Raw genomic sequence first — 18457 nt, 5'->3', positions numbered from 1 at the left:
TTCTATTGGCACTGATGGACTTCATCCCAAAGGTCTTCTAGATTCTATGTAGATTGGCAGTATTTTACTAGGTACTGTCTCTGCTCAGTATTTCTTAATGTATAAGGTTCAGCTATTAGAGATACACGCCCATATTGAAGTAATTATGGGTGTGTGAAGGCTACATTGTTTTTATTTTACCGTCATTCTCAAGAGTAATGCTCACCCTGTACCATCTGCCCGCCCCCGTCCTGTTAGGGCTTTATCAGACCTGAACAAGGATGGGAAGATGGATCAGCAGGAGTTCTCCATAGCCATGAAACTCATCAAACTGAAGCTCCAAGGCCAGCAGTTGCCTGTGGTTCTCCCTCCCATTATGAAACAACCTCCTATGTTCTCCCCATTAATTTCTGCTCGTTTTGGTATGTATTCATTAATTTAATTAGCTGCATTTGATAGTTAAACTTGATTCCTAGGTATAATATTTGATGATCAGAAAAAGACTTGTTGGCATAAAATGACAATCCTCGGACTCCAAGTTAATTTTCGTGTCTGAGATAAGAAGTATTAAATTTGCTGTCATAGCTAAGGTGTCCATGTTTTCCAGTTTTCCCAGGACAGTTCGCATTTATGTCTGTTGTCCTGGCATATAGTCCAGTTAGTGTGCCCTTTCATAATTCCCAGTTGGATGATAAACTGTATGATCCCCTCACTATAATTGATCCTAAATACTCTTCTTAATTAGTTCCCTCTACACTTTGTATGAGTAACAGAAAAAATGTGAACAATTATAAAACTAACTTGAAATAGTTTAATTTGGGGGGTAATTTAAAATTATACATAAGTAGAAATTTCTCTAATTTAAAGGTTAATTAGCCAGCTAATTTTAGGGCTAAAAGTTTAAGGCAATATGCTAATTAATTTACATATTCATCAGAGATAACCAGTTTGCCATTAATTTTCATTAGCTAATTTCTTATTAATTATATGTGAGACGCACTCATTGGAATGGAATATTCATTTAGATATCTCTGTGTATCTGAAACATGTTCCTGTATACCAAATGTTAGATCATAAAATACTAATTTCTCTCACTATTGCAGTGAACTCGGGCTAAACACCAAATCATTGTGTGACTGTATATAATGTATTTGGTATTCTGCAGTTAGTGAATGAATGAGTCATCGCTTTTTTCCTTTGAGGGGCTGGTTTGGCTGTGTGTGTGAATTCAGTAGCACTGTATTTGTTATCCTCACACAAAATCTCACATTTGATCAGGTAATACATTCTCTCTTTGAGAAATACTAATATTTAATTGGAAAAGATTTCTTAATTTTGTTTATGATGCTGGAAGAGAATCTTTAACTCCTTTGTAGACATTCTCTTAGTTCACACAGGTCAGACTATTGATATTAAAAGCAGTAGTTTACCTCCCTTATTCTGGGTCAAAGCTGCTTTTGTGAATTTTTTGACTAGGTTTGCCCAGTGTTTCTTAATGTGTTTTTGTTAATATAGGGTCTGCTCACTCACTAAAGCTTGTTTTCTGGTATGTTTTATAATTGGTTTACTAGCACTAGAAAATATGCTCTGTTTTGTCTTTAGGAATGGGAAGCATGCCCAATCTGTCCATTCCTCAGCCATTGCCTCCAGTCGCACCTATAGCAACAGCTTTGTCCCCTGCACCTTCAGGGACCACCCTTGCTCCCTTAATGATGCCCGCCCCCCTGGTGCCTTCCGTTAGCACTTCATCGTTGCCGAATGGAACTGCCGGTCTCATTCAGCCTTTAGCCATTCCTTACTCTTCTTCAAGTAAGTACTTTATATCTGATGAGTCAGTATTGCATATGAAGAAAGAAACTGTTATGCTCATGCTCCGACAGAGGCAAATTTCCTTCATAATTTGTGATACTGTTTAGTTTGAACCGTTTTCATGTTTCTTTTCTTTTTTTAGCATTGCCTCATACGTCATCCTACAGCATGCTGATGGGCGGATTTGGTGGTGCTAGTATACAGAAAGCCCAGTCTCTGATTGATTTAGGATCTAGTAGGTATGAGTGCTTAAGATTCCAACTGTTTATGCTTTTAATAAGGAGTATTTAACAAATGACTAGTTTTTAAAGCTCTGAACTTTATCCAGGTTTTACTTCATAATGGCCAAATGTAAATACTTAAGATAAACTTACTATCTTATGTGAGTTATTATAACTCACATAAATTTTTTATTTTTAAAATTATTAAATGCCTGTAGTATATTTTGCTATATTTTTCACCAGTCAATTTTTTCCCCCAGAGCTACATATTTTTCCTTTAAAAAACGTATGTTTGTTAAAACATCTTATAATCATTGTACATTATTAACTTCTTTCTTGAGCAAATTCTTCTGCATGAGTATTTTTTAATTCCAGAAAACATCAATGTTTATTCCTCAACCCTTTTATAAATCATAGTAATACTCTTTTTATAAATTTAAAAAAATTTTTCAATTACAGCTGACATTCAGTATTATGTTAGTTTCAGCATAGTGGCCAGACGTGTACACAGCTTATGAGGTGATCCTCCTGATAAGTCCAGCACCCCTGACACCATGCATAGTTATGACAATATTATTGATTATCCCTATGCTGTACTCTACATTCCCGTGACCATTTTGTAACTGCCAATTTGTACTTCTTAATCTCTCCACCTTTTTCACCCAGCCCCCCAACCCGCCTCCCACCTAGCAACCATCGATTTGTTCTCTGTATCTATGAGTTTCTTTCTTTTTAGTTTGTTCCTTTATTTTGTTTTTTAAATTCCACATATAAGTGAAATCATATGGTATTTGTCTTTTTTTGACTTATTTCACTTAGCGTAATACCTTCTAGGTCCATGCATGTTGTTGCAAATGGTAAGATTTCATTCTTTTTTATGGCCTAGTAATATCCCATTCTATATATTAACCACATCTTCTGTATCTAGTTATCTCACAATAATGCTCTTAAAAGCAGTGACCCAGAAGAATCTTTGTCTCCTAGCTTAAACACTCACTGATTGTGTAACCTTTTTTTGTTCCTAACATCACCCAAACGTAGTTTGCCCATATAAAAGTTGGGACAGTAATACTTTTTGTCAGGATTAGAAGTAGTATTTGTAAAGGCCCCAGCACCTTATGGGGCCTGGTACATGGTAGGTTCTTGATATATGGTAGTTCTATACTTCAGATTATTTTTGCTTTCCTAAGAATGAGGATAATTGTTTAAATTTTTTTCAGTATCAAATACAAAAGCAATTACTATTATATTATAGAAGGTATGATTCTTAATGTGTCTGCCTTATAAAGTTTAACGAAATGTATTTTATTTAGTAACATAAAAATTTTAAATGAATTTTGTTATAGCTCAACTTCCTCAACTGCTTCACTCTCAGGGAACTCGCCCAAGATTGGGACCTCAGAGTGGGCAGTTCCTCAGCCTTCAAGATTAAAATATCGGCAAAAATTTAACAGTCTTGACAAAAGCATGAGTGGATACCTCTCAGGTAAGTGGTATACAGTGCTTAAGAATGTGAGAGAGTTAAAGTTTTTTATATGGACTTCTATTGAAGAACTTTTATTTGATTTTATACTTTGTAGCTCATCTAAAATTTTAACATCAAAAAAATTTGACAGGCATTGGATAAATACAAATGATGTAAGTTGTGTAAGAGTTCGAAGATAAATATGTGAGTGTTTTCTTCAAAGTTCTTACAGTAAAGTTGAGCACACAGATGTATACCCAAAGCACCTCACCCTTGAGAAGATCAAACCTCATCTTGCAGTGTAATGAGTGAATGGAGAAGCTCACATGGCGAGAGGGAGTGTGTGGGACTTAGCTTCAGCTCAGTTCCCTGAGAATCCCCTTCCTCTTGGATCTTTCTCTACTTGCCTTCCTACAGCTTCACATGAGATTGCTTATCCTTTAATGCTCGAACCCAAAGGTAGCCATAAAACTTGGCCTTACACCCCCCCCATAGAATATTTGAGTCCATGCTAGAATAGACATCCGGACTTTACTAACTGAAGATAGTGAAGGAGACATAAACAGAGGGTGATAGGCAAGTAGAATTCCCACCTTCTGACTTTCCCTTCTCTTCACTCAGCAACAAATTACAATTTAGGCCAAGAAAAATAAGTATTTAAAAATAATAGAACTTCAAAGTGCTAGGGAACATAGAATGGGATGTATTAATACTGATGAGATCAGATAAAACAGCTTATAGGGAGGGAACATTTCTGCTTTATTATAAAAGAAGGGATTTGGACAGCTAGAGATGGAAGATGAAGGTGTTTGATGGTGACAGAGAGGAATCTTAAGAGCAGAAAGTACATGGCATGTTTAGAGAATGAAAAAGTTTATGAAATAGGAGTATAGGGTCTCTAGTTGTGCAGTGGGGCAAGGGAGCAATACAGTTTTAGGAATTGATGGACAAGCAAAAATATGCAGTATTTTCTTTAAAGATACATACCTATAAGATAAAAGCTTTTTTTTTTTTTTTTTTTTTTTTAAAAGCAAGGGAATGTGCACACAAAATTCAGGGTAGTAGTTGCCTCTTCTGGACACATGCAGTGAAATTCAGGGAACACAGCTTCAAAGCATTTAGTAGTAATCTAGTTTTTAAGTTGTGTGTTAGATTCATGGATGACTTATTTTTATACTTTATAATTTACAAATACACTACTTTATATGTATCAAATATTAATAATAACTAAAATTTTCTGTAATTTTATCACATTGTGTGAACACAAGCTATACTATATTTTTAAGTAACACTTTTGTTTTAAACATTTTAACCTCTCTGAAATTAGAACATAGTTACATCAGTGATGTGTTAACACTGTGTTATGGTTTCGTTGGCAGTGTTCTTTTCTTTCCTTACTGTTACATAAAATAATGGCATCTCAGATTCTGTGAAATATTCAAACATACTTGAGATTAATGTAAGGTCATGATTCCCATTCTTTGAAAAAAAAATGATCTTATTTGACCTTACATTTGGCATTAAAGTTTCTTTTTTAAATTAACAGAAATGGACAAAAATGACATGTATGAAAATGTTCTTGGCAGCTTCTTTAAAAACATCCAAAAAAGAAACAGTGTAAATGTCCATCAGCAGGACAATGGATTAAAAAATTGTGGTGTATTTCTATAACAATACTTTACAGCAATAAAAATGAATGAACTGCTGATACTTGCCCCTTCCCAACAGAGTAACTACACTACTCTGATTTCTATCACCACCAACTAGGCTTCCTGTTCTCCAGCTTCATATAAATGGATTAAGTAGTATGGATCTTGTGTGCCAGGTTTTTTTCATTTCACAGATCCATACTACTTAATCCATTTATATGAAGCTGGAGAACAGGAAGCCTAGTTGGTGGTGATAGAAATCAGAGTAGTGTAGTTACTCTGCTGGGAAGGGGCCATGCCCAAGCCTTCTGGAGCGCTGGAAACGTTCTGTATCTTGATACAGGTGTTGGTTGCATGTGTGCCTACCTATGTAAAAACTCATCCAGCAGTACACTTAAGATTAGTACACTTTATGGATGTGCTTCAAACATACAGTGTAAACAAAGGTGGGTTTGTATTGGAATATGAAGGAAATTATCTAATGTTACTTTATTTGTATATGCCACATTGTATAAAGTTTGTATATTTTGTTTTTAGAGACTATTATTATTTTTAGACTTATAAGAGTAAAGCTGTGTATTCGTAGTTAAGGGAAGGATTGGTTTTCTTTGAAAAGAGAAGTTGCTTCTGGTGTCCCCAGGTACATGAAGAACAGGGTTGACCTAGGCTTGCATGTTATGCTTTTTTCGTTGAATGTTGGTGGTCTAATTTTTCCCTTTTGTTCTTTTTCTATTGCTCCTAAATTTTATTTTTTATTTTTTTTAATATGTCTTTATTGATTTCAGAGAGAGGAAGGGTGGGGGGGAGAGAGACAGAAACGTCAGTGATGAGAGAGTCACTGATCGGCTGCCTCCTGCACACTCCTGACTGGGGATCAAGCCCGAAACCCAGGCATGTACCCTGACCAGGGATAGAACTGCGATCTCCTGGATCCTAGGTTGATACTCAACTGCTGAGCCACGACGCCCGGGCTCTCCTAAATCTTAATCACGATTTATTTAAATTAATTCATTGACTCAAATATTTCCTGAGTCACTTATCTTCCAGGCACTCTGTGAGGCACTGGAATGCAGACAGAAGGAAGATGGTCCATATCTTTGAAGAGCCCATAATAATACGTCACATAATCACAGAATTTGATTAGTGGTTTAAAAGTGTTGTGATTAATATTGACAAGAAAGTAACTAATAATGAGGAAATAGGAGTTTCGCAGAAGAGATGACATCTGAGCTGGATCTTTGAGGATAAAGAGATAGACTGGCAGGTAGAGAACAAGGGACTGGTGTTACAGGAGCAGGAAATAGGATATCCAGAGGGCTGGCAGGCCGTCAGTGCACATGTTCAAGTGAGCTTAGCTTGGTGAAGTACTCTGCTGGCTCTCTGGAGCCCTTTGTGTTGTTCAGACTTTGCCTGCACACACTTAAGCCTGCCCCCAGTATGCCTTCAACCATTTACATTCCTTCTCTCTTCCTCTTTGCTCTCTCGCCTAATGCCAAGGGGTCTACTCTGTTATTTTTGTCCAAGAGCTGAAACTTCAGTTACTGGACCTTTTTTAATGCTTGAAATAGCCTTCCATTTCTCTTTATTGGAAGAATCCTTCTTTTAACACAAAAACATTCTCAAAGCTCATGAGAATAATTTGTTGAGTGAGGCTCTGAGCTATGGTCAGTGCTTTTTCCTTATGTGATTTCTAATAAACGGCCAGATTTAAAAAAAGAAGACTGAAAAGTTTTTAAATGACATGTTATAAACAGTCCCTTACATAATACGTAGTGTATTCGTGTTATGTAGCTTAGATTAAGTAGCCCTGTGGTCAGAGCTCATTGAAACATTGGGTTTAGCAGCATCTGTGCTACTTTTGTCATGGGAGCTGTTGCTGAGGAAGAGTTGGCAGATGTACTCCTTGCTGTCTTCTGTACAAAGGTGTGTGGACCAGTGTTGATTCAGGCTGGACCCAGAGGAGGAGCTGGCTTTCTGGTGCACATGGCTCAGTCACCTGCGAGTGAAAGTTACACACCTGCTGTACTGACTAGAGAGACTGTTCCTGCAGAAGCTGCATGATTTTGTCTGTAATCAGAAAGCCTCTGCTAACTCACAGGAGTGACTGCTCCTCTCAAGGAGACAGAGATTTTTTGTTCTGGAATATTTTCATTGACGATCAGGGAGCCTGTTACAGAAACACATTTTTGTTATCTCTCTGAAAGAGAGAAAATTTAAGCAGTTTCCTGTAGTGATTGTTAGCTGTTATTACTCTCGGATGCTATCACATAAGTCCCCATTGCACCTTTGATAGAAAATTTGGACTAAATTTTATTCATTACTTTAGCAAATATTTATTAAGCATCTATGTACCAGGCATGGGGTATACACTAGTGAACAAAGCAGTCACAGTTTTTATCTTGATAGAACTTATCATAATAGGGGAAACAGGTAAGTGAACAAGTGAATGTTACATTACAGATTGCGATGAGATATGAAGGAAACAGGAAGTGATAGTGTGGACAGAGAAAGTCTTTCTGAGAAGGTGACATTAAATTGCGACATACAGGGTGAGAAGGACCCAGACATGCAATGATGTAGAATTGTAAAACTTGTTGCTGGATGTGGGTGTACAGGAGAAGGGGAGGGATCAAGGGTGACTGAGTTCTGGCTTGAGCCACTAAGTGGACAGTGATGCCGTAGAGAAGGGAAGACAGGGAGAATGATTTGGGTGAAGATTAGCAAGAGGAGTGTGAATGGGGTTTGAGAGAGTAGTTTTATATGTATTTGGTTTGAGATGCTTGTGAAATATATAAGATTTTTCAGTTGCACGTAGGAGTCTAAACTTAGAGGAGAGGTTTGGGCTGGGGATGTACATTTGGGAATCACCAGCCTCTAGGTGCTAAAGTTGTAGAAGTGGATGTGAACACACAGAAAAGAATGTTCAGGACAGATCCTTGGGGAGTGCCAACATTTACGAGTCATTTTGAAGAGGAGTAGAGACAGAGGAATGATCCAAAGAGATGAGAGAAGATCTGAAATTGCTGAGGAAGCTGCACTTCCAGTTGCAGTAGGTGTACAGGAGGCTCTAGAACTTGGCCTCTGAATATGTTCTGTACTGGTGGCCCAGTCCTGCACGTCAGTCATGTGTATACTGTTATCTTCTGAAAGGATGGGGAACATTGGCTCCACTAATTCTGATTTTAAATTCCTTGGGGGCAGCGAATGTGTTTGTTTTGATTACTGCTGAATGCTCAGTGCCTGGGACATGGTAAAAACTTTGATGTTAAAAGTTTCCAGGATAGCAGCAGTGTTACTTTATAGGTTTGCGTGACTTTAAACAGGCTAAAGAATTTTCTTTTTTAATGTTTTTCCCACTCAATCAGGTTTTCAAGCTAGAAATGCCCTTCTTCAGTCAAATCTTTCCCAAACTCAGCTAGCTACTATTTGGTGAGTTTGTCCATTAATTATGATTTTTAACTATATATCCTCTGTTATAAAAAAGATACTATTTCTGTAAAAGTTTGTGACTGAAAGATATTCCATAAAAGTAGCTATTTGAAAGTTAATGCAACCTTGAAAGAAAATAAAATTGTGCAAAATGTTATTCTTGAGAATTTGGCATTTAATTATTTTATAAGTAAAACTAGTTTTCTCTTATGTAATTCCTTCTATGGAGAATTAGGGAATATCTCATTTTTCATGTAGATTTAAATGTGATTTGGTAAGTGAATTAACCATGAAAAAACAGTCCACCTTTTCAGAAGGAATACTTTTCTTTCTATTTAAAAGGTTTTTTTTCTCTTTTGTGATAAGAAATTAAGGGTAAAAATTAGCTCCATTTTCTGCATCTCTCTCCATTTCACTAAAATATGTTATGGTAACTATATTTTACTATCACTATTTTTGTTTTTAAAAGATTTTTAAATTGATTTTTAGAGAGAGAGAAAAAAACATCAATGTGACAGCATCAGTTAGCTGCCTCCTATGCGTCCCCTACCTGGGATTGAGCCTACAACCCAGGCATGGGCTCTGATCAGGAATCGAACCAGCAACCTTTCAGTGCACAGGATGCAGCCCAATCAACTGAGCCACACTGGCCAGGGCACTATCATTATTCTTGTTTCAAAAATTAAAAATTGAATTCTTTTGAAAATATTTTACTCCAAACTGAGACTTTCTTTCTCAGTTGTGAATTTTCACATTTTCTTTAGGACCCTGGCTGACATTGATGGCGATGGTCAACTAAAAGCTGAAGAGTTTATCCTTGCGATGCACCTCACTGACATGGCCAAAGCTGGACAGCCTTTGCCTCTGACTTTACCTCCTGAGCTGGTCCCTCCATCTTTCAGGTGCGTGTCTCTGGAGGTGAGGAGGGGTAGCTTTGATCACTTGGCAGGCATGGGCATTACTTAGGGATTTCCACTAGTTTAGTAAAGCGTTAAACATTTACACTGACATTTGATTTTGGAATTTAATGAATTACGAGAAGGAATAGATATTAGAAGTAGGTGTGTTTTTATTGTGTTATTGTTAAGAAAACTGATGACTAAAGAGATTTAGAATAAACTTACCCAGGAACAGCAATTGGCTGAAACATGATTTGAATCCAGATCTCTCTGGATTGACAATCCGTGTACTGTTGTTCATTGTAACTGTGGACTATACTGTGTTTTAATTACCTTTAATACTATATTCTAAATATTAATTTGTTCTGGTCATTGGTCGTCTATATAGTCTAGTCTAAAACTTCCCAGACTGCATGACGTTAAATTTACTTGTTTGCCTCTCTTAGGGGAGGAAAGCAAATTGACTCAATTAATGGAACTCTGCCTTCATATCAGAAAATACAAGAAGAGGAACCTCAGAAAAAATTACCAGGTAACACTGAGTGACTAAGTTCTATATTTATAAGTGAGTTCTCTTGAATTTTTCCTTGAAATGTAAATGAATACTTAGAATTTTTACATTTTAAATATTTTATATGCTTTATGAGAAACTGATGAATGGGATGGATTTTGACATCAATAAAATTAAGATTGTCAGAACTGAGAGTATGTAGGAGGAAGAGACAGTGTGTGTATTTGGCAAGAATGTGTGTATTAGACGTCCTAGGTAAAGTTTCTCCCACTTCAGGGGAAATCATCAGTGCAAGCTTTGTGATGACATCTTTAGCTTAAAAAAAGTTTAAATACTTGTTGAATAAGTACATGTGTAGATATTTTAAAATATTAAAAAGTTAATGGTACGTATCAAAAAGAACACATATATAGCCATCCAACGTTCGTTGTCCCTGAGGAAAATGCTGAGAAAAAAGTTGAAAAGTATTTTTATTGGCAAGAATAGTTAAAATTATTTTTCTCTTGGGTGGAGTCAAACTTAGAAATTTTTTTTTCTAAAAATGAATATTCTTAGAACAGAAATATTTTACTGTTTACATTTGAGTTAAAATTATCCTTAGGAGAAGTATCCAAAGAGTAATAGCACTCACATGATGACGAGGCGTGAGTGTGTTGGAAATTGGAGTGCGGGTTCTGTGGGCTCTTCATATGTGAGGCTGCTTATAACGTACCTTCTGTAGTTACTTTTGAGGACAAGCGGAAAGCCAACTATGAGCGGGGGAACATGGAACTGGAGAAGCGACGCCAAGTCCTGATGGAGCAGCAGCAGAGGGAGGCAGAACGTAAAGCCCAGAAAGAAAAAGAAGAGTGGGAACGGAAACAGAGAGAATTACAGGAACAAGAATGGAAGAAACAACTTGAATTAGAAAAGCGCTTGGAGAAGCAGCGGGAACTGGAGAGACAACGGGAGGAGGAAAGGAGAAAGGACATAGAAAGACGAGAGGTTATTTTTAAGTTTTTTTATTTCCTAAGAAAATCATTACATTTAATAAGTGGTTATATTTCCTTCAGTTAAAAATGGTAGATATCACTGTGGCTTTTCCTCAGTCTTACGTATTTTATACAAATCTGAATCTTGCCTGTGAGGGGTTTGGGGCCAGTAGGTGGTAGAGAAGGCATGTCTGCTGGTGACACCTCAGAGGAGTGATTGCAGAGCCGAGTGAGGAGCTAAGGTTAGCGAGCCAGAGGCAGGAGTCAGTGATCAGGTTATTACACAAACGTAAGCTTAGAATCCAGAGTTAAGAGACCAAGGAATTGGAGAGGCAGAAAGATGAGAGTGGGGAAACAAAGGTGAGCAGTCAAGGGGCTGGGCTCGTGCAGGTCCTTGGGATAAACAGTGTTGTGTTGGGTTCCTGGGAGAACTGGCTGTGTTTTAAAGGGCTGGGGATGGAGCCCCGTAAATTATAGTGACACTAAAATAGTATGAATAGAAGTTGTTTTCTTCCCTGGTACCAGAATAAAGGTGCAGTTATTCCTAGTAACATATATTTTTATGAAATCATCCTTTGTTTATTAAGAGAAAAGAACAACAAGATGAGGATCCTGTGAGTCAATCAGTAGGTCTAAGGGTGAAGTCACTTTTGTGGAACTTCTTTAATTTAGGTCCATTGATAAAACTAGGTCTGCCCGGTTACCCATAGGCACTCAAATTCTGCCTCACTTTTATTTTGTCATCTCACCAGTTTTTGAATGATGCAGAATTGTTTAGAAATTAACTTTAACTCATTATTCTCAGGCAGCAAAACAGGAACTTGAAAGACAGCGTCGTTTAGAATGGGAGAGAATTCGTAGACAAGAGCTTCTCAATCAAAGGAACAGGGAACAGGAAGAAATTGTCAAATTAAACTCAAAAAAGAAGAGTCTTCATCTCGAGTTGGAAGCACTGGTATGGCTAAAGTTTAAATGAAATTTATCTGAATGATGCTGGAGTTACCTGTTGAAAAATGTCATCGTTTTTTAAATCTACCTCATGAGTACATTTTGTTTTAATGTGATTAACTAGTTACATTTTATATGTGCTTTTTAACTGGACAGTATAGTTTACAAAAAAGGATAAGTAACTCAAAATGCTGAGAATTATGTGTGGTCTCAGTTCAGATTCGGGCAAGACATTTCCCTTCTCTGTGCCTTACTTTCCCATCTATAAAATAAAAAGTTGTGCTAGCTCAGTAATTTTCTGTTTTCACATTGGTGTTGGAAGGTGGCCTACTGAGGGATAACCAGAAGGTGGGGGCGGGGAAGCCATGGAGCCAGGACAGTGTCCACCTTTCCCAGTTCTTCCCACACTTCACAGTAGGGAAGCTCCACTTTGTCTACTTTATTTTTACTGGCATTTCATCTAAGATTTGCTTGGGAAAAAATGATTCTACTGCTAAAAAGTAAAAATGATTTGAAACTGCTGACGTAAATGACCTATTACGATTTCTTTCAGTTCTTCAAGACTAGTCATTAGCTAACACTGGCCATTACACTTACTAATTTTTACACATCAGATGTCAGAGAATCAGGTTGTTAAGAGACTTTGAAATGCAAGGTGAAAAGCTATAAAGGTTCTGGGTAAGGCATACTATTCTACCATGACCCTAGAATCCCGTAAGTCTGATCCAGTAGAATAGTAAGGTTTTGCAAAAATGTATGTGTAGCCATGTGGTAGAGCCAAATTTAGATCTTATTTAATTATTTGGTGGATGACCTGAATTAGATTTTAAAAATTAGCACAATATTTTTAGTTATAAAGGTGCTATTTTATGCCTTCAAGTGGATAGGAAGGCATACTACAAGTATTAATCAAGCCACAGTACTACAGAACAGGCCTAAAAAACTTTAACTTCTTTGTATAGCTAATTGGATATCTGTCTAAACCATCATCTTGACTATATATTCTTCCTTAAAAATATAGTGGGAGGATACCTTAAGATTGATGATTTTTCCCTCAAGAACTAGGGTAACACTCCAAGCAGTAGCGTAGATTACTGTGCTACTGCACAGCATTCAGCCTAGAGTCTGAAAAGGTCCAGAGTCTATGCTTATACGCGCTAAAGAAGAGAACATGAGCTCTAGGATGGACACAGCATATTCCCTGTAGCATGTATTTCTCAAATATGAAATTTTGATTATCCACGATTTTAAATCAGGGGTCTCATTTCTCTGCATCCCACTGTGTTCGTTTGCTAAGGCTGCCATAACAAAATACCACTGACCAAGTGGCTTAAACAGCAGAAACTTATTTTCTCTTACTTATGGAGGCTGAGAGTCCAAGATGTTAGCGGGTTTGGTTTCCTTTGAGGCACCTCTACTTGCAGATGACCGCCTTCTTGCTGTGTCCTCACACGGTCTTTCCTCTGCTTCTGTATCTCTGGAATCTCTTTTGAGTCCAAATTTTCTCTTATAAGGACACCAATCAGATTGGATCTGGCTAACTCATATGACCTCATTTAACCCTTAACTGCCTCTTGAAAGGCCCTTTCTTCAAATACAGTCACATTCTAAGATACTGGGGGTCGAATATAACATGAATTTGGGGGAGACACAATTCATCCCATAACACCTCAACACTCTTCTTAGCCTCCATTGAGAATCTTTACTATTTTTTTTCTGCTTCACAGAAAGAAGAGGGTCAGGAGTATTGTTATAGAAAAAGAGAATTGTAGCCAAAAAGGCCCTCCTGAACGTTGTTTGATGAAAGGAAATTATATGGCAGCGTTGAAGGTAGAAATAGAAGCTCAAAGAAAGTAATGCTAAATGCCACATGCAGAATTTATCCCTCATTATTCTTTGAGATTGTCTCTATTTTAATATTATAAATTAATGCTTCAATGCTGAACTCAGGAAAAAAACTTAGTGGGCTATATTTGTGCTTTCTCATCCTAATATATGGATTCTTGCACTCTGAAAGTGGTGCGTTTCCTGCTAACAGTTGTCTTGAATCAAAAGACAAAACTCAAAAACATACTCCACTTGGTTTTAAACATTTATCTTAGACTGAGTATAAATGATATTTAAAAATTTTAATAAAAGTATTTTCCTAAAATGATAACATTTTTTGTTAGCATTTTATGTTACCATATATTTATGTGCTCTTCCTATAGAATGGCAAACATCAGCAGATCTCAGGCAGACTTCAGGATGTCCGACTCAGAAAACAAACTCAGAAGACTGAGCTGGAAGTTCTGGATAAGCAGTGTGACCTGGAAATTATGGAAATCAAGCAGCTCCAGCAAGAACTTCAGGTCAGTCCTTTGCTGCTGACTTGTCCTCAAGCATGAGCAGTAATTAATAATTCTTTCTAATAGAGTGGTTTTGGTTTGGGGATCAAGACCCCTTTGAGTCTTTGATAGACCACCTTCCCAGAGGATGTGAATATACACAATCTTGTATATAATGTCAGGAAGCTCATAGACCCCCTAAAACTCTGGTAGACACCTGGGTAAGTTCTGCTTAATATTTATACATAGATGTACGTTTATCACTTTGTGTTTTAAGTTTTAAATGTACATATATACACAAACTAAGGTTATTGCTACTTCTCCTAGGAAATTTTGACGTAACAGTCTTTTTAGAGTTGTGAGAATGTTGACTGTGTCCCTCAGGGACCTGGTGATTCTGTTCTTTGCTTGTGCATTGGGATCTAGTTCAGTTGCTATGGTTTGCAGAATAGGGACTCTTGGAGCATTCTGTATCTCTAGAGTCCTCTTACCAAATTTTTCTTTCTATGTGGACTGGCAGTTAATGAGCTATTTTTTCACTTTGTCACAACAGATATAGGCAAAGGCCAAATAACATTTCCATCTGATTTAAACCTGCTTCCTTAGTTATCCCTGAGTTTTTAGTCCCTCTTTGATATACACTTATTTATTCTGGAGTGTCATGGCCTGCTTACACGTACCACTTAGCAAAGATACCAAAGGCACCTCAGCCTGGGCCCATTGCCACCCATCAGTGTGCTAAATATTGTAAGGCTTCCAGGTGTACCCCATTAACAAAGGCTTTCTCCACACCTTTTAATTTCAGCCTGTCATTCATAAATGGATTTATGTTTAAATATTTGCATTTCAATCATGTGTACTTCCATCCTAGTTTATTCATAAGTTGTGAGCAGTTCACAACTACATATTACTGCTGTACTAAGTTTCAAGAGTGATTAAATCATGTTTTGAAGTTTGTAGGCATTACAGAGTTTTAATCAAGCACTGCTTTTTCTTTTTATAAGGAATATCAAAATAAGCTTATCTATTTGGTACCTGAGAAGCAATTATTAAATGAAAGAATTAAAAACATGCAGCTCGGTAGCACACCTGGTGAGTCTCTAAGGTTTGATTTGCCTTTTACTCTTATCTAAATGACTGACTGTATCAGTATATCCTGTTACTTTTTAAGATAGCATTATTCTGTTACAAATAACATTCTTTGCCTATTCTTAAAAATTTCAAATTAATGTGAAAAATATCACAGATGTGAGAGCATTATAGTAATAAAAATAAGTAATAATTGTAGTATGTCTTCCTATCTTGATAAGATTTTTGTTTATGTATTTCAAAGATCACCCAAATAAAATGCTAGACTACAATTAAACAAGATCTAGGTTTGGCTTTAACACAAGGCTGTATGTGCATTTTGGCTATATCCTGTGCTAATTGTAAAGACCTGTTTGGGAGGAGATTTGACTATGTGGCTGAACCTGTGGGACTCTAGGGTGATAATGTATAGTAGCGATAGGCCTAAGCAGAATGGTATGTCCTTCCCAGACCTCTTATATCATCTAATTGTGATTCATATAAAGAATTTTACCAACTTGGCCCTCTGCACCTGTGGAACAAAATATGCTAAGATAATTTGTGGGAATGTAACATTTTTCTTCATTCGAGTCCCAACCAGCAAACTGAAGGAAAAAAATCTCTACATTGGATAGAATTGCCAATAACAATGTAGCAGAAAGGGTTATTTAAAGGAAGGTCAGTCTGCAGATGTGTTAGAACTAGCTAAAGTATCCTGAATGTCTCCCATTGAGTATGTCAGCCTTTCCCTTTCAGGGCTCTGTGTTATATTTTTGGCTGTTCAGGAGATCCAGTTAACAGCATTCCTCTTTTTTGTCCAAGTTCTTAACAAATTGAGAAATAAGGCAAAGGAACAAGACGTATGAGAGAAAGGATTATATAAAATGAAGACCTCTGTTCTTACCTCCTAAAGTAACATTACTAAATAATCTAGTATGTAATATTTATTGAGTCCTTGCTGTGAATATTCCCTTATTCTTGGAAGCACTAAGAATAAATAGAAAGCTACTTTATCAGTAGCTGCTGTTAATTGATTACTGTGGGCCAGACTCCGTACTAATGGCCTGTCCATCACCTCATAAATGAGATTGGGGATATGATGCCCGCAGTATAGAGGGAGAGCCTGAGGATCAGATTGGTGAAACGCCTCAGCCCAAGTGGAGTGCCACTTCAGGTCCGGGTGCTTTGAGTACAGAGCCAGTGCTTACACATTTCTATATGAAGATCTTCCCAGGACCTGATTTGAAAAGGGGAAATGACCACCAAGTTTTTTCTCTTCAGCTAATCCACATTATGCATGTACATCCTTTGTCTTCCTCTAGTTACACACCAATTTGACCAAACAACAAATGTCAATTTACTTGTGAAGACATAGGAATTTCTACCAAATGTAAACTGTCTGACATCTGTATTTCAGATTTAGGGCTCAGTCTACTTCATAAAAAATCATTAGAAAAGGAAGAATTATGCCAAAGACTTAAAGAACAGTTAGATGCGCTTGAAAAAGAAACTGCATCTAAGCTATCAGAAATGGATTCATTTAACAATCAACTAAAGGTATTTATTATGTTCTATTATACTCATTTTTAGTTAGCTGCCTTCTTACCTTCCTTATTTTGATGTAATAGAATGAATAAGTGAAGCTATTATTTTTATAGGTGGTACATTTTCATAATTTATTTTATAATTTTAGCTGTGCTAGAATTGCAAGATTATTTTAAATGTTCTTATTTTATTTAGAACATTTATTTTAAATGTTTTAAATGTAATCATTGTGTCATGTAAGTAAACATCATTTACCATAGTTTTCAGTTTTTGATGACTGTTTTTATTGACATTTATACATTTTAAGAATAATTGCCTTTGTCAGTATTAGAGAACAGATCTCAGCCAGTGTGATCTTAGGCAAAATTCTAAAATGGGGAATATGGAAAATTTATAAGTCCTGGTGGTAGCAGCTCTTCTAACACACTAAATTCTTTTTTTGTTTCTTTGTTACAATTTAATTTAATTAACCTTTGTGAAATAATCAGTGAAATCTAAAACATACTCTGGCACTATAAGCTTTGCATGAAAATAAGTTCATGATTCATTATTTGCTGCAGTGCAGAGCAGAAGTCCAAAATTAATACTGTCTGCGTATCATTCTGTGCAGAATTAGTCGTATGCTGAAACTATACCTATGAAAGAAGATAGTAAAAGCTAAAACCCAGACTGATGGCACATCATTCAAATTTGGGAGTAGTCTTCTTCCTTTTCTAAGTGAGCATAAAGTTTTCAGAGCATAAAGTATTATATAGCTTTTCAGGCAGCTATGTGACTATTATCTTGCTGACTTATTTAGAATAACATTACACAAACTCTAGAATAAACAAAGAAAAAGGCAATGTGGGTTCAGTTAAGGAGGAGAAATTTGAGGTGCATAATGTTAATAACACATTTCACACAAATATATTTAGAAAAAAAAAATTTTTTAACCAAATAAAATGTCATTGATGGACAGACAAGCCAGCCAAGTTAACTTCCCTACATTATTTTTTTTTAATCTGTACATGGTTTAATTGGCTTTTTATCTGCCTTATCTTACAGTGTGGGAATGTGGATGACTCTGTTCTTCAGTGCCTTTTGTCTCTGCTAAGCTGTCTCAACAACCTCTTCCTCTTACTTAAGGTTATTTTCTAATATCTAGCTCCTTTTCTTTGCATTACTTTACTGTTTTCTTTTTTAAAACTAGACTATTCTTTGCATTTATCTGAGTATCTTTGTTTGAAATAACATATACAATATAGACCTTTTTTCTTTCTGCTTGCTTGAATATCCTTCTGCTGTCTAACTGCCTGTTTGAGTCTAATGCCAGAAATCAGTATGGTTGCCCAGGGTAACCTTTCTCATGAGAAGCCCAAGACTCTTGGAAATATTACCTGGTTCTCTTACCACATCCCCATAAGCTGGGTTAACTGATTAGATGGTTACTGATTGAATTAAAAAGAAAGCTAAAGGAATGTGAAATTAATAATTTATCCATATCACTGAAAATCATTGTTTACAATACTTTACTTTCTGAAATCTAGGGCAAGGTTAAATCATGCATATGACGGGTTGCTTCCTAATATTGCTAAATGGGAAAATCTTAACCAATAATGCAGGGGCAGCTTTAGTTACATCTGGTTACCAGGCTTCA

At 36.5% G+C, this 18457-nt stretch overlaps 1 protein-coding gene across 3 annotated transcripts in view; it reads left to right on the top strand.

Annotated features, from left to right (window-relative positions):
* Nucleotides 1-18457, top strand: part of ITSN2 (intersectin 2) — a 94417-nt gene that overhangs the window by 26574 nt on the left and 49386 nt on the right. For 2 of the 3 annotated variants that reach the window (XM_087823396.1, XM_087823398.1), the window contains 12 exons: nucleotides 238-401; nucleotides 1582-1788; nucleotides 1931-2027; nucleotides 3356-3495; nucleotides 8489-8552; nucleotides 9317-9454; nucleotides 9898-9983; nucleotides 10684-10946; nucleotides 11739-11888; nucleotides 14092-14232; nucleotides 15213-15300; nucleotides 16694-16833. In XM_087823396.1, the coding sequence (XP_087679522.1) occupies nucleotides 238-401; nucleotides 1582-1788; nucleotides 1931-2027; nucleotides 3356-3495; nucleotides 8489-8552; nucleotides 9317-9454; nucleotides 9898-9983; nucleotides 10684-10946; nucleotides 11739-11888; nucleotides 14092-14232; nucleotides 15213-15300; nucleotides 16694-16833 (1678 nt within the window). Of the gene's footprint in view, nucleotides 1-237; nucleotides 402-1581; nucleotides 1789-1930; nucleotides 2028-3355; nucleotides 3496-8488; nucleotides 8553-9316; nucleotides 9455-9897; nucleotides 9984-10683; nucleotides 10947-11738; nucleotides 11889-14091; nucleotides 14233-15212; nucleotides 15301-16693; nucleotides 16834-17865; nucleotides 17947-18457 lie in introns of all 3 variants that reach the window. The other variant, XM_087823399.1, reaches the window with a different exon arrangement.

This window comes from Miniopterus natalensis, chromosome 13 (assembly GCF_054644295.1).
Source record: "Miniopterus natalensis isolate mMinNat1 chromosome 13, mMinNat1.hap1, whole genome shotgun sequence".
Lineage (NCBI taxonomy): Eukaryota > Metazoa > Chordata > Mammalia > Chiroptera > Miniopteridae > Miniopterus > Miniopterus natalensis.
This window is presented reverse-complemented; position numbering and strand designations above follow the sequence as displayed.